This window comes from Brienomyrus brachyistius, chromosome 22 (assembly GCF_023856365.1).
Source record: "Brienomyrus brachyistius isolate T26 chromosome 22, BBRACH_0.4, whole genome shotgun sequence".
Lineage (NCBI taxonomy): Eukaryota > Metazoa > Chordata > Actinopteri > Osteoglossiformes > Mormyridae > Brienomyrus > Brienomyrus brachyistius.
In genome coordinates, this window is record NC_064554.1 from 8431458 (window position 1) to 8443563 (window position 12106).

The 12106-nt window shown below is 42.8% G+C and overlaps 1 protein-coding gene across 1 annotated transcript; it reads left to right on the top strand.

Annotated features, from left to right (window-relative positions):
* Nucleotides 1-3226: 3226 nt before the first annotated feature.
* Nucleotides 3227-7370, top strand: LOC125718518 (urotensin-2 receptor-like). The gene has a single exon (XM_048992422.1). The coding sequence runs from the start codon at nt 3901-3903 to the stop codon at nt 5023-5025; it is 1125 nt and encodes a 374-aa protein (XP_048848379.1). The 5' UTR covers nt 3227-3900; the 3' UTR covers nt 5026-7370.
* The last annotated feature ends 4736 nt before the right edge of the window (nt 7371-12106 follow it).

The following is a 12106-nucleotide window of genomic DNA, read 5'->3' on the forward strand; positions in this document are numbered from 1 at the left end:
TGTTGAATATTTTCCATCCATCTATTCATCTTCCTTTTTAGGGTCACAAAACTGTCGTTTCACGAAATATCGCCTTCTCTCCTGCAGGTGCTGTTTTGTTCCCTTATGTATAAAGAATGCTGTCAATTTGCATTTTCTTAAAACGCAAAAATATCCCAAAACCTGTCAGCAGTCTGGTATCTTTAAATTTTCATTTTGATTCCTCAGATTTTGTTCTTATTTATAAAAAAATTCTGTGTGTTTGGTAAATCGTTTTCGAAGAAAACCTCCTTCAACACAAAATGAGATTTTGTAATAACAGAAAGATTTGTTAAAGGTTCATAGATTCTTGGAATGTGATGCTGAATTTCTCTCTCTCACACACACATACGCACTCGCACTCACACACACTATATCTATAAATTCAGCATTGCATTCTATAAATCCATGAAATGCACCTTCCACATATAGCTATTACAGTGTTAGAGCACTTTTCTGTGTCCAGACAGAAAGCCATATACTGCTGTTCCTTTGGTAAGATGTGGCAATGCTGCATGGCATGTCATTCAGTTGTGTTACACGCTTCTCCCTGTGGAGTGCGCTCCGGCATCCTGGCCACGTCTCGCTGCATTAGTTACACGTTCCTGAAGACCGACCGACCAGCCTACAAGTGGGGTGAGGTGCATGATGGGACTTGAGTCGGGTCAGAGCCCCATCCACTGTGCTGGCAGTGCCGGATCTAAAACTCGCCTGTGTTCATCCAAGCCCTGCAGATCTCACTGCATGGACGTTGTCCATTTGTATCTCTCTCTCTCTCTCTCTCTCTCTCCTTCTCCATCATCATTTTCATGCCAGCTTTCTGTCCCTCATCTGTTTGCCATCTTCCCAGGGAACTTTGGAAAACTCTTTGGCATCTAGTGTTTGTATCTCGCTCCATTTCAATCTGTCGCTGCAGTTTGTTCCCAAATGTGTCTATATGCACTTGACAGTCTCATCATGTAGCCAGCATTTTGATTATGCCCCTTATGTGTTCACACATATAAATCATATGGGATGATGCACAGTGACAACAGTTTATTCCTCTTATAAGCATAAATCTGTAAATTGCACATGTGTCTAGTTTGTGATGCTTCACGGTTATCCAAACTCTTGTCCAAAAGTCTAAAAATGTTTTGTTTAGGGTAATAACCATAAAACCCATGTTCAGGATTCTTAAACGACTGCAGATTTGAGTTCTTGCATATTTCCCATCTTTTCTAGAAGTGATATTTGAGATAAAAGGTTGCTTTTAGCACCAAAATTAAATCAGCTATATCCAAAATAATAAATATTTAGAATTACTACTGTAGGAGTGGTCAGGCTTATTGGTAAAAGTGGATGCTACTTAATCCCATAAATGGGCTGGTTTAAAGCGGTATAGAAAAATAAAATAACATATTGGGGGGAATGATTTGCAAGCATGAATTGTTCAATGATAAAACTTTAAAAAATGATGTAAATTATTCCCAGTCTAACAGACTAGTGTGGCCCTACCCAGCCAATCCTGTTACTCGTCTGTTCTTAAGCCTCATGTTGATCTTTCCCAACTGCCCCCTGTTTGCTCCATCATTAGTCTCGTATACCCCTGCGAATTCCCCAAATGTGGGAATCTCGACTGCATCATTTCTGGTAATAGGGGACTCTGTTCACACTCTCCCCTGATTTTTTTTTTTAATGGGGGGGCATGTGGCTCAGTGGGCTAAGCCTGCGTGCCTGTAATCATAAGGTTACTGGTTCAACCCCAGCCTCAGCACATCTGCAGATCCTTGAGCAAGGCCCTTAACCCCCAAATCCCTGGGCCCACTACAGGTGGCTGCCCTTTGCAGACAACTTACTCTACAGAAAAAAAGAACAAGTTGAGGGAGGCATAAAGAGAATTTCAATAAAGTATCTATTATTATTATTATTATTACTTCCCTGTCCTGGGTTCCCCAGTCTGGAGATTATCGTCTCTCTGGCAGGCCATGTCCTTCCTCCTTGCACTTCTCTCGTTTGGGTCCCTCGCAGTCCAGTTTATTTTCAGTCTCTGTTTTGTTTTAATTAAATTAAACTGCTTTTAATTCCGCTTTCCCTCAAGTCCTTAGTCTCGAAAGCCGTGACATGCAATAATGCATGCAGGCAACTATATTTATATATGTTTGTGAGAACATTTGAAACTGATGTTATACTTTATACATGGAAAGTAAATTATTAAAGGTAGGACAAGCTACCATGCTATGTGGAGTTTTAGGACCAAAGTTGAATAAGCTTTACCCAAATAAGATTATGAAAGCGTTTTCCTTAATCTGTGCACCTTCTACTATGAACCAAATGCTAAAACTCAGTGTTGTAAGCTTCTGATAGTGGGCCCCAGTGTGAGTATTATTTAGCCCCCCCCCCCCCCGTAATTTTGGGACACATGTCAATGCAAGCTAACAAAGCCTCAGACCCTTAAATTAAATGTTACAGATTTACCATGTACCTTTGTGAAATATCCATATGGTATACAATATGATTATGTTGTATTTTATGACAATATGAAGCATTGTCATAAAATAGGAAACATAAAAACTGGATACTGAGTGAGACAGATTTCGCATCCAGGTACACACACACACAGATACTGCATGTATATGTATATATACAGTGGTTTCCGGCAGTTCATAATGCAAGGTAACATGCTCCAGCAATTTACACCAATAGATCAATAGCCTCCCGATTCTCTCTACCATACGTCCCATTGACCCTCCATGGGGCCCCCGCTTCTGTGGGCTCAGTGTGCCAACACTGCTAATAGTTCTGCCAGTGGCAAAACAAAATGCATTTGAATCGTCATATTTACTTTCCCCCCAATATCATAAACAAATGTAGCAATAAAAAGGCACTCATACAGGCTACTCGTATGTGTAATATTTTAATGCAGTATTTTCCTTCAAACAGCATAATAGCGTTTTTGTAGAATTCTGCGCAGCATGAAATGTATAGCACCGTTTTTGTGTTCAGAGTTAAAGCTGTATAGAGCAATCTATTGTGTTACTGTTTTTAAACACCAACACTTCATGTCAAAGACCTTTAGTACACGAAAACCAAATCGGTATTAGGTTGGAGGCAACCTGAGCATAATTAGCACGACACGTAAATCGTTAAGACTCAATATGATTATTTGCAATAAGGTCCACGGAACTTTGGTTCCCGCGTTACGCTTCGGTAATATTCTCAAACTTATTAGTTCTGGGTAATTGTGGCTAATACAGTCATCGAGTTAAAATGCAGCGCTAACGTCATGCGCTAAGAGAGCAGCAAATAATTTTAATGTCACTAACGATCTGGGGAAAAATATTTCAGGTGGTCGCTATGGCTCTGCCTTTTTTCCCCTTGTTTGACAACAACAGGTTCGTCATATATTATTCAGTTTCATCCCACCCTTGGGATACCTACTGGGCAGGGAGGTTGTGGTGTTTTTTTCGGTCCAGGTGCAGGGAGCGCAGAGAAACCAGCTCTTAGTCAAAGTCGGAGCTGCGTTTGTACGAACCGCGTCTCGAAACCTAATTCTGTGAGTGATGTGCAGGGAGCGTGATCAAGTGCGGATATAACATTTTTGACAGCGGATTTTAATTAGAAGGCAAGGTTTTACCTTTCTTCTAACACTTTCGCTCCCTATTTGTATTTTTTATAAAATATAATTCTCATTGAATTTGGCAGGGAAAACTTTTTTCCCTATCGGTTCTCCGCCAACAGTTTTAAACGCACTTGTAACTGCGTATGGGAGAGTTGCGCTGCGCTAAGGAATGCACCCATGGTGGGGTTCGTTTGTGACTTTAAGGAAGCCATCATATGTCTTATGAATCGGGACCTAAGGATCCGCGGTCTTCTCCCTAAATCATACCCTTCCAACCTGCAGAAATGGGTGCCGTTGAAGGTATAGGAGCACTTCCTTGGAGTCCGCATAATGCCACTTGGTCCATCTCCTCCAACTCGTCGCCGCCGATGCCTTACGGGGAACCTCACGACTCCTTTGACGAGATGCTGGTCACATCGCTGCTTGGGACGGTCCTGATCGTGATGTGCGTGATCGGCCTTGCTGGTAACATTTATACCCTTGTGGTTATGAACGTTTCGCTGAGGATGACCGGTTCCATGTACGTCTACATCGTCAACTTGGCGCTGGCTGACTTGCTGTACTTATCAACTATCCCGTTTGTCGTGTGCACCTATTTTGCGAAAGACTGGTATTTTGGAGACATCGGGTGTCGGATCATTTTTAGCTTGGACTTCCTCACCATGCACGCCAGTATCTTCATCCTCACCATCATGAGTACGGAGCGGTACTTAGCGGTGGTGAATCCTCTGGACACCTTAGGGAGATCCAGAAGGTACAGGAGGACAGTGACCTGTGCGGTTTGGCTGGCTTCCTTCTTGCTGGCACTTCCCACAATGATAATGATCGATCTGAAAAGTAACCTCCGAAACGGAGTCCTTAAGCGCATGTGCCACCCGACGTGGCAGATCAAAGCTTATAAGATATATCTGACTGTCCTATTTAACACTTGCATCTTAGCTCCCGGCTTCATCATCGGTTATCTATACCTCAGACTTGCCAAGACATACTGGTTATCACAATCCACAGTTCACGCGACAAAAGCCGCAAATCGGTGTCCCAAGCAGAAAGTGTTTTACATGATTTTTAGTATCGTACTCGCCTACTGGGCTTGTTTTTTACCTTTTTGGTTGTGGCAGCTGCTGAGCATATACTACTTTGGCCATGGAGACTTGTCGCATCGGACTATGGTCTATGTCAACTTCGTGGTGACATGCCTGGCGTATTGCAACAGCTGCATCAACCCTTTTCTATATACGCTGCTGACGAAAAATTATAAAGAGTATGTGAGGGGTCGGCAGAAGAGCTTTTCAGGGTTCGGGTGGAAATTCAGACATGCCTCGCAAAGGTCAGTGTCCTCTGGGAGTCAATTCACTGACACGCTGACCATCGCGCAGCTGAGCGGCGGTCCGGACGGCTCTGCTGTGTAGACTAATGCTTTACACGGACCGAAAGGTTGAGATTAGCGCATAACTGTCTTTCCTGTACAATAAAAGCAACACGCAAATTAAACTAAATTATAATTTTCCATATGTAAATAGGGAAATTTTAAATGTAAATGCTTGAGGCGGAGCTTATAGTTTACTCATGTAAATTATGGTAATTTCCAGCACCTCTCTATGCTCCTGTTTGTCAAAACCAAAAGTATATATTATTATATTACATATAATAGTTACTTGACTCTTTAACACATACCAGAATGTAGCTAAATGTTACATGATTGTGGTTCAAATAAACAGTGAAAGAAATAAAGTGAAAATGCATTTAGTACCAGCTTCGAGATTTGTTGTTTTCTTTTAACAGAGACAGGTTTCCTCCTCAGACGGTAGGTCTATGCTTCAGCTATTTTACGCTTTTTGGAAGTTGCTTTCTTTGGAAGTGAAAAATTTCAGATGGGTCTTAACAAAAAACTCAAAAAAAACTTATGAATTCAAGTCATTTTGGAGAATATGATTTAGGCTGCCTAAATGAAATCATGTAGCATCTGTTGAACTTCATTTTCGTTTGTGAATTTTATCTCAACGGGCAAAAAACATCACTAATCTGAACATATGGTTAAAAACACACTATCAACCATCACATTTATATCCACTCATGCCAAATTTCGCTCCGGGTCATGAAATACAATTCTTCCTTTAAGTGACTACAGCATGTCAATTTTTGTCAGATTTTTGTTTCGCTGCAAAGTGTGTCTTGTTCAGTGCCATATCATAAACTAGCCTATAATTGATTAGATGGGATCAAGTGATTGAGGCCATTGTAATAATTGTGCTTTGCGTTTGTTGCAATACTTATATGCGTTTACTGTACGTTGTGGACTGTGACGACCATATGGGCTGCCATTGGGATATATGTGTGGCGTTTCATTTAACCACAAAGTATGTCGATGCTGCATAATTTGTCGTTTAACATGGATAGAAAATGCTGTAGAAATGATAGAAAACACAGAAGCCCCCGTAATAAGAAAAGCAATATGATAATATAAAGCTGGTAATCACCAGTCCTCACATTTATCTGCTAAATGGCGTTTATGACTCCAAAAACTATTATCGATTACCTAATACATTTTTATTTATTATTGTCATTGTCTAAAACGATGCTGATTGATTAATGGCGACCCGTTTCGAACTTCTAATTAAAAATATATTACCTGTATTTTTATTTCTTTTCAACTCTTCCCGATGGATTGTGCTTTGATAGAAATAAAAGCGATCGTTCATTTTGAAATGCCACTGTTACATACGTTTGCTCCGTTTTGCCATTTCTCAAGCAACAAAAAAAGAAAGAAAATGTTAAGTTCCCAGCGTGATGACCCTCACCGATTTCTCCAATGGTGAATTGTATTATCGTGAAGAAATGTCAGAGGAACAGGTTGCTGAATTAGTTTTTCTGCTGGAAATAGATGTTGCGGCACACAGAAGGATTATATTTCGGATCAATAAGCAGCACCGGAAATGTTACTGCTAATAATCCCACTCCCTCGGTGACAACTGCTTGATTTTTCGTATTTAGAGCAGAAACAGCATTGTTGCAGTAATTTTCATTTTGATTTCTAGTTCCTTTTACGGTGACTTGGTTCTAATCGTTTGCTCCACTGGTCATTACCTCTATATGTAAATACGCGATAATCAATGTGATACACGAATCAGAGGTATTCGTTAATAGTTGGCGGATATGTACTACGGAGAATACGGTATTATAGGGAGAAAATCACTGAATCATGAGGTGTTCTGGTAAAAAGACCCACGAGTCACCTGCGAAAGAAATTCCTATATGTTTACCTTCGAGGTGATAATTAGCAGGGAGGCCGTTTAATAAAATGTCCATCTTCCTATTAAACGCATAAGATGTGCATTCCGTTTGCAAGCCTGACATGTCTGTGTATATAAACAGACCACATACATTTTGTGTCCACAGTAATCGTTCACACGGTAATATCCCGGACTATAATGATTCCATAATGCGTTTAGTTATTTAAATAGGAAAACTGCATTAAAAACTAAACGCTAGGAAAGTGTGTGCATGGTTGCAAATGACGTCAGTCTTGTTAAATTGTGGGCCTGCATTAAAGCCCTTTTCCTGGCTTTTTGACGCAATGCAGTGTGTTGTTTAATTGGAAACTGTAAAGTGTTACAAAAGTAATAACCATTCATTTAGGTGTTATATATGTAGTGTTGTTTATCTTTGTAACTTTCATCACTGTCCTAACGCCTTGTACACTTTCATTTGTAGACCTGTTATATTTTCAGGATTGAGATGTATAATAAAGCCATCTATAAATATCATGGTTGTATGCTTTTGATCTTTTAAAATGTATTGACAGCTTAATGGGCTTTCCAGTGTTTTTTTGGTTTGGCACCAGTGATCAAACAAAATAAATTGGACACAGTAGCAAAAATGAAACCTTCCTTAGCTTACATAGGCAGTGTGTCAGGTATAATATGAGAATAGAAAAATATTTTGTTGCTCATTCACAAATAGTAATGTTTTTGCTATGTAATTTGGGCTGCGGGTGTGAATCCTGCCTGCCCCCCTCTGTGTGTGGGGCTGGTATATTACATTCTGTAGCTGGGCTCCGGAGCCTATCCCAGACACGACAAGGTAGGGACCAACCCAGGATGAGGTACCAACCCAGGATGAGGTACCGACCCATTGCAGTCACACACCATTCACCCCTGGGGGTAATTTGGTAATTAACCTCAGCATGTTTTTTTTTATGGGGGGAGGGGGGGACCAGAGTACCTGGAGGAAACCTCATGACAATACGCGAACTTCACACACATGGAACCACGGCGAAGACTCAATGTGTGTATTATGTTTATATTACATTGTGGGGACAAAATGTTCCCCACAATGTAATAAAAACCTATTATTTCACATTGTGGGGACCTGATAGATTGGTGAATGCAGTCAAAAAACTAAAAATGCCAAAAGTCATGCATTTTGTTTGGTTGCTTATGGTTAAGCTTAGGGCTGGGTAGAGGAAAAGCTAGTCATTGTTGAGATTAGGGTTATACCAATAGAAATGAATGGAGAGTCCCCACAAAGATGTGCATACATAGATTGTGTGTGTGTGTGTGTGTGTGTGTGTGTGTGTGTGTGTGTGTGTGTGTGTGTGTGTGTGTGTGTGTGTGCGTGCGCGCACGCCCTGCGATGGACTGACATCCCCTGCAGGGTGGATCCCAGCCTTGTGCCCGTATGCTGTCTGGGATTGGCTCCATGATCCTCACCTGGATGGGTGGTTAGAAGACGTGTGTATGTATGTTAACAATAACAACAAATTTATTTTTGTATAGCGCAGTTTCACGACATTACATCGTCTCAAAGCGCTTTACAGCATCCCCACCCAAAGCCCCCAGTGAGTAAGTCATAGGCGACAGTGGCAAGGAAAAACTCCTAAGAAGGAAGAAACCTTGGGAGGGACCAGACTCAAAGGGGGAGCACATCCTCCAGGGGCCGGCAGGGAGAGTCAATTAGGAGAGATGGCTAAGTGCCAAGTCACACTGTCCAAATCATAAGATGTAGAAGATGACACAGGAGCTTATATGTTAAGCATTCTGCCATATGTGTACATGGTTACGCACATGTTCTGTGGTATGATTTCGTGCCTAACCACGCCATGTCGTGTGAGACAGAAATCCTCTTTCAATTAGGAATTCTGCAAGCATTTACTCCCAGTGACTGGGGAAGAACGGATTTAATATGTCTAATCTGTTCCAGGCATTTTCCAGGTGGTAAAGGCTTGATAGGGTTTTATATCTGTTTTAATGCAGATGCACAGGAGTCCTGCCTTTCCTCAGACGTAAATGCCGAACAAGGACTAGTCTTAATAGGCAAACTTGATTACTGTTTATGCCGAACTACAAAACACTCTGATGCATGAATCTTTTAAAGGTTGCCCTCTTATCATCACCCTCAATGTGGCAAGAGACCAAATGAAATTAACTTGGATTACCTGCATGCCGTGTGTCTTAAAAATGAACCGGAGGTTGGAAATAATATATCAGCAGCCTATCACTGCATTTTAGTCATCCAAGAGCCTATAATTCGTTGCACTTCATCAGAATAAATAGCTATAATTTTGAGGCTCCCATAAAGCTTAGCTGAGCTTGTTCCTTAGTGTTGAGAGCTGTGGTCACGTAGCTCACAAAGCCACTATTTCCAGTGTGGGTGTTATCTGTGCTTCTGCATCTTCACCGTGAGACTTGGATAAAAGGTTGCAGGTTCCAGTCCTGCTTGAAGGGAGCAGATGTTTACTTCTGAAGTTGGGCCTTAATCAAGCATGTAGGTAGAGTAACTAAGAGGCACAATGTAAACAAGATTTACTAAATTACAGCTACTAATAAGTAATGGGTAAATAATTTAAGAATTTTGCACTGTTTAAGATGCTCTTACTCTGTCAGATCTCTTACCTGACAAATATACACGAGACTGCCCCACACACACACACACACACACACACACACACACACAAGCGCATGTGTGTCCTCTTCCAGCAACCAGGGGGCACGTACTCCCCCAGCCTTGACAGCTGTCTTTCTCCATGTGCCACATTCAGAAGGTTAGAGCCATGAATTATGGCAGATGCCCTCTGTCCCTTCAAGAATGCCCATAATTGTCTCCTTTATGGAGCTTGTCAACAGCCTGTACCTGGATGTGCAGTCGAATGAACCCGTTTAATTTAAAGGAGAATGAATGTGATGAAGGCCCTGAGGTCAGACAGGTGCTGCCCGTCAGCTTGGGGTCCAAGGCAGTGATTGCTGGAAATGAAGAAAATAGTGGCTGATGCAGATGTCAACACCCCCCCCCCCCCCCCACACACACACACTGGATGACCTTTCACATTTCAGCTTAATTCAGATGGTGACGGAATTGCTCATATTAAAGGTTTTATTCCCTGTTAATGGGGTAATTTGCTCACCTCATTCTTGGGCAAGGCTTTTACTGCCTAGCGCATGATCAAAGTTCTTTTTACAAAAAAAGCTTTTCTGTTTTGTCCTTTCAGTTCATAATAAAAGGCCGTATACAGAGGTGACGTTTTACTGGATGGTGCAAATTGACGGACAATATGTCTAATGTGTAAATGGAGGCAGTGTTCCTGTCTGGTTACTATTATCCTTCAATTAGCATAGATGCCGAGATTTTTTGAAATGGCAGCTCCGCTAAGGAGAGAGGCTGGGGAATTTCATCTGGAGCTTTCAGATTTATTGTTTCCTTTCAGACTTCTTGCTGGTGCCAAGTTTTGTGTGTCCTGAAGCCAAAATTGATCCTTACAGGATGCGATGCAGCACGTCCTGCTTTATGAAAATATCGACTTGCTTCTCCCAAGCAAACTGCATATAAGCGGAGAGAAGTCTTTTTAATTCAGTAAGGTGCTTTTCATCCTCCTTCCTGGCACTTTCTGTGGCAGAAAATGGGTTTTATAAGAAATGTGACTTTGTCCTGTGAACACAGCACCACTAAAGGCGAAAATACCTGTTGGTCCAGTCAGGAAATCTGGGTCGTGTTTTGGCCGTGGAAATGCTCGTGGGGTAAGATGGCAGCTGAGTCGGTCGGTGCTCTCGGCTGAGTCGGTCAGGGCTCTCGGCCCCTCGTCTGCCGGACCCTCTTAGAACATACCAGAAACCAATTAGAACAGCAAGATAATGAAACGGTTGCTGCTCCCTTCTCTTGCAGCCTGGTAAATGGGGGAAGTTAAAAACAGGCTGTGGTGCACTGGGGGGTGGGGCAGGGGGTGCGTGTTGAAACCATTCCAATAGACACCGGTACGAGATCCGATTAGCCCGGGGCAGCTTGTCTTGCCACAAATGAAGCCCTTTGTCTGCATGCAGTAACTAGGGGGCCAAACCAGAAGCTAATGATCATCACCCCCTCTTCTGTGGCTCTCCCTGAGCACCCCCCCCCCCAGCTTGGTGTCAGGATAAGTCTAGTGAGGTCAGCATTTCTGAGGGTTTGGCTCCCTGGTGTATATTTCGATAATATTTGAGGCGCTGCAGCCTCTTTTCATCCATTGAAGGTCTGGGAAGTAAATGAGGCAGCTGGTGGCAAACAGGGAATGTATGTGAGAATGTGCGGCTTCTTTAAAATTGTCTGCAAGCCAATGAATGCTACACAGAATATTCTGCCAGGACCAAACGCTTACTACATTGCAACCAGGTTACATGGAACTCTGGGTCTCTGAAACTCTGTATTGTGTCTTGCTAAATATCAGACTAAGTTGCCCGATGCGTGTATCTGCGGCAGCATTTAAACACCCTCCCCTTGGGCCACGTTTTACTCCCACACCCTGACCTGTAGGGCGGCAGCATCGCAAACACGTCCGGCCCATCCTCAATTGGCTCCCGTCATCCCTGCCAAAGATCGAAAAATTCTAGATTATCCTTAAAGGGAAGACAATTTCACTCTGTACTGGAGACTCTCATAGATTAATCTGTCAAGCCGTGTTGTGAATATAGTGGCCAAATGCAAGTTTCAAGATGGGAAAGTGGTGCAGCATCAACACTGTTTATGGTGGGGATGGGGTCCTGCTGACCTCAACTCGAAACGTTGTGGGTTGGTGGAAGCAATACTTTGAAGACCTCCTCAATCCCACGACAAGCCTTCTAACAAGGAAGCAGAGTCTGGGGACTTGGGGGTGGGCTCCCTTATCTCTGGGGTGGAGGTCGCTGAGGTGGTTAAAAAGCTTCTCGGTGGCCGGGCCCTGGGGGTGGATGAGATCCACCCGGAGTTCCTCAAGGCTCTGGATGTTGTGGGGCTGTCCTGGTTGACACGCATCTGCAGCATCGTGTGGACATCAGGGGGGGGGGGGTGCCTCTGGACTGGCAGACCAGGGTGGTGGTCCTCCTCTTTAAGAAAGGGGACCGGAGGGTGTGCTCCAACTATAGGGGGATCACACTCCTCAGCCTCCCTCATAAGGTCTATTCTGGGGTACTGTACAACAATATGAGAATTTTAGTAACCCCAAGGCACTGGAGAAAAGCGAGTGGAGTTTTAGGAAGGAAGGAAAAACTC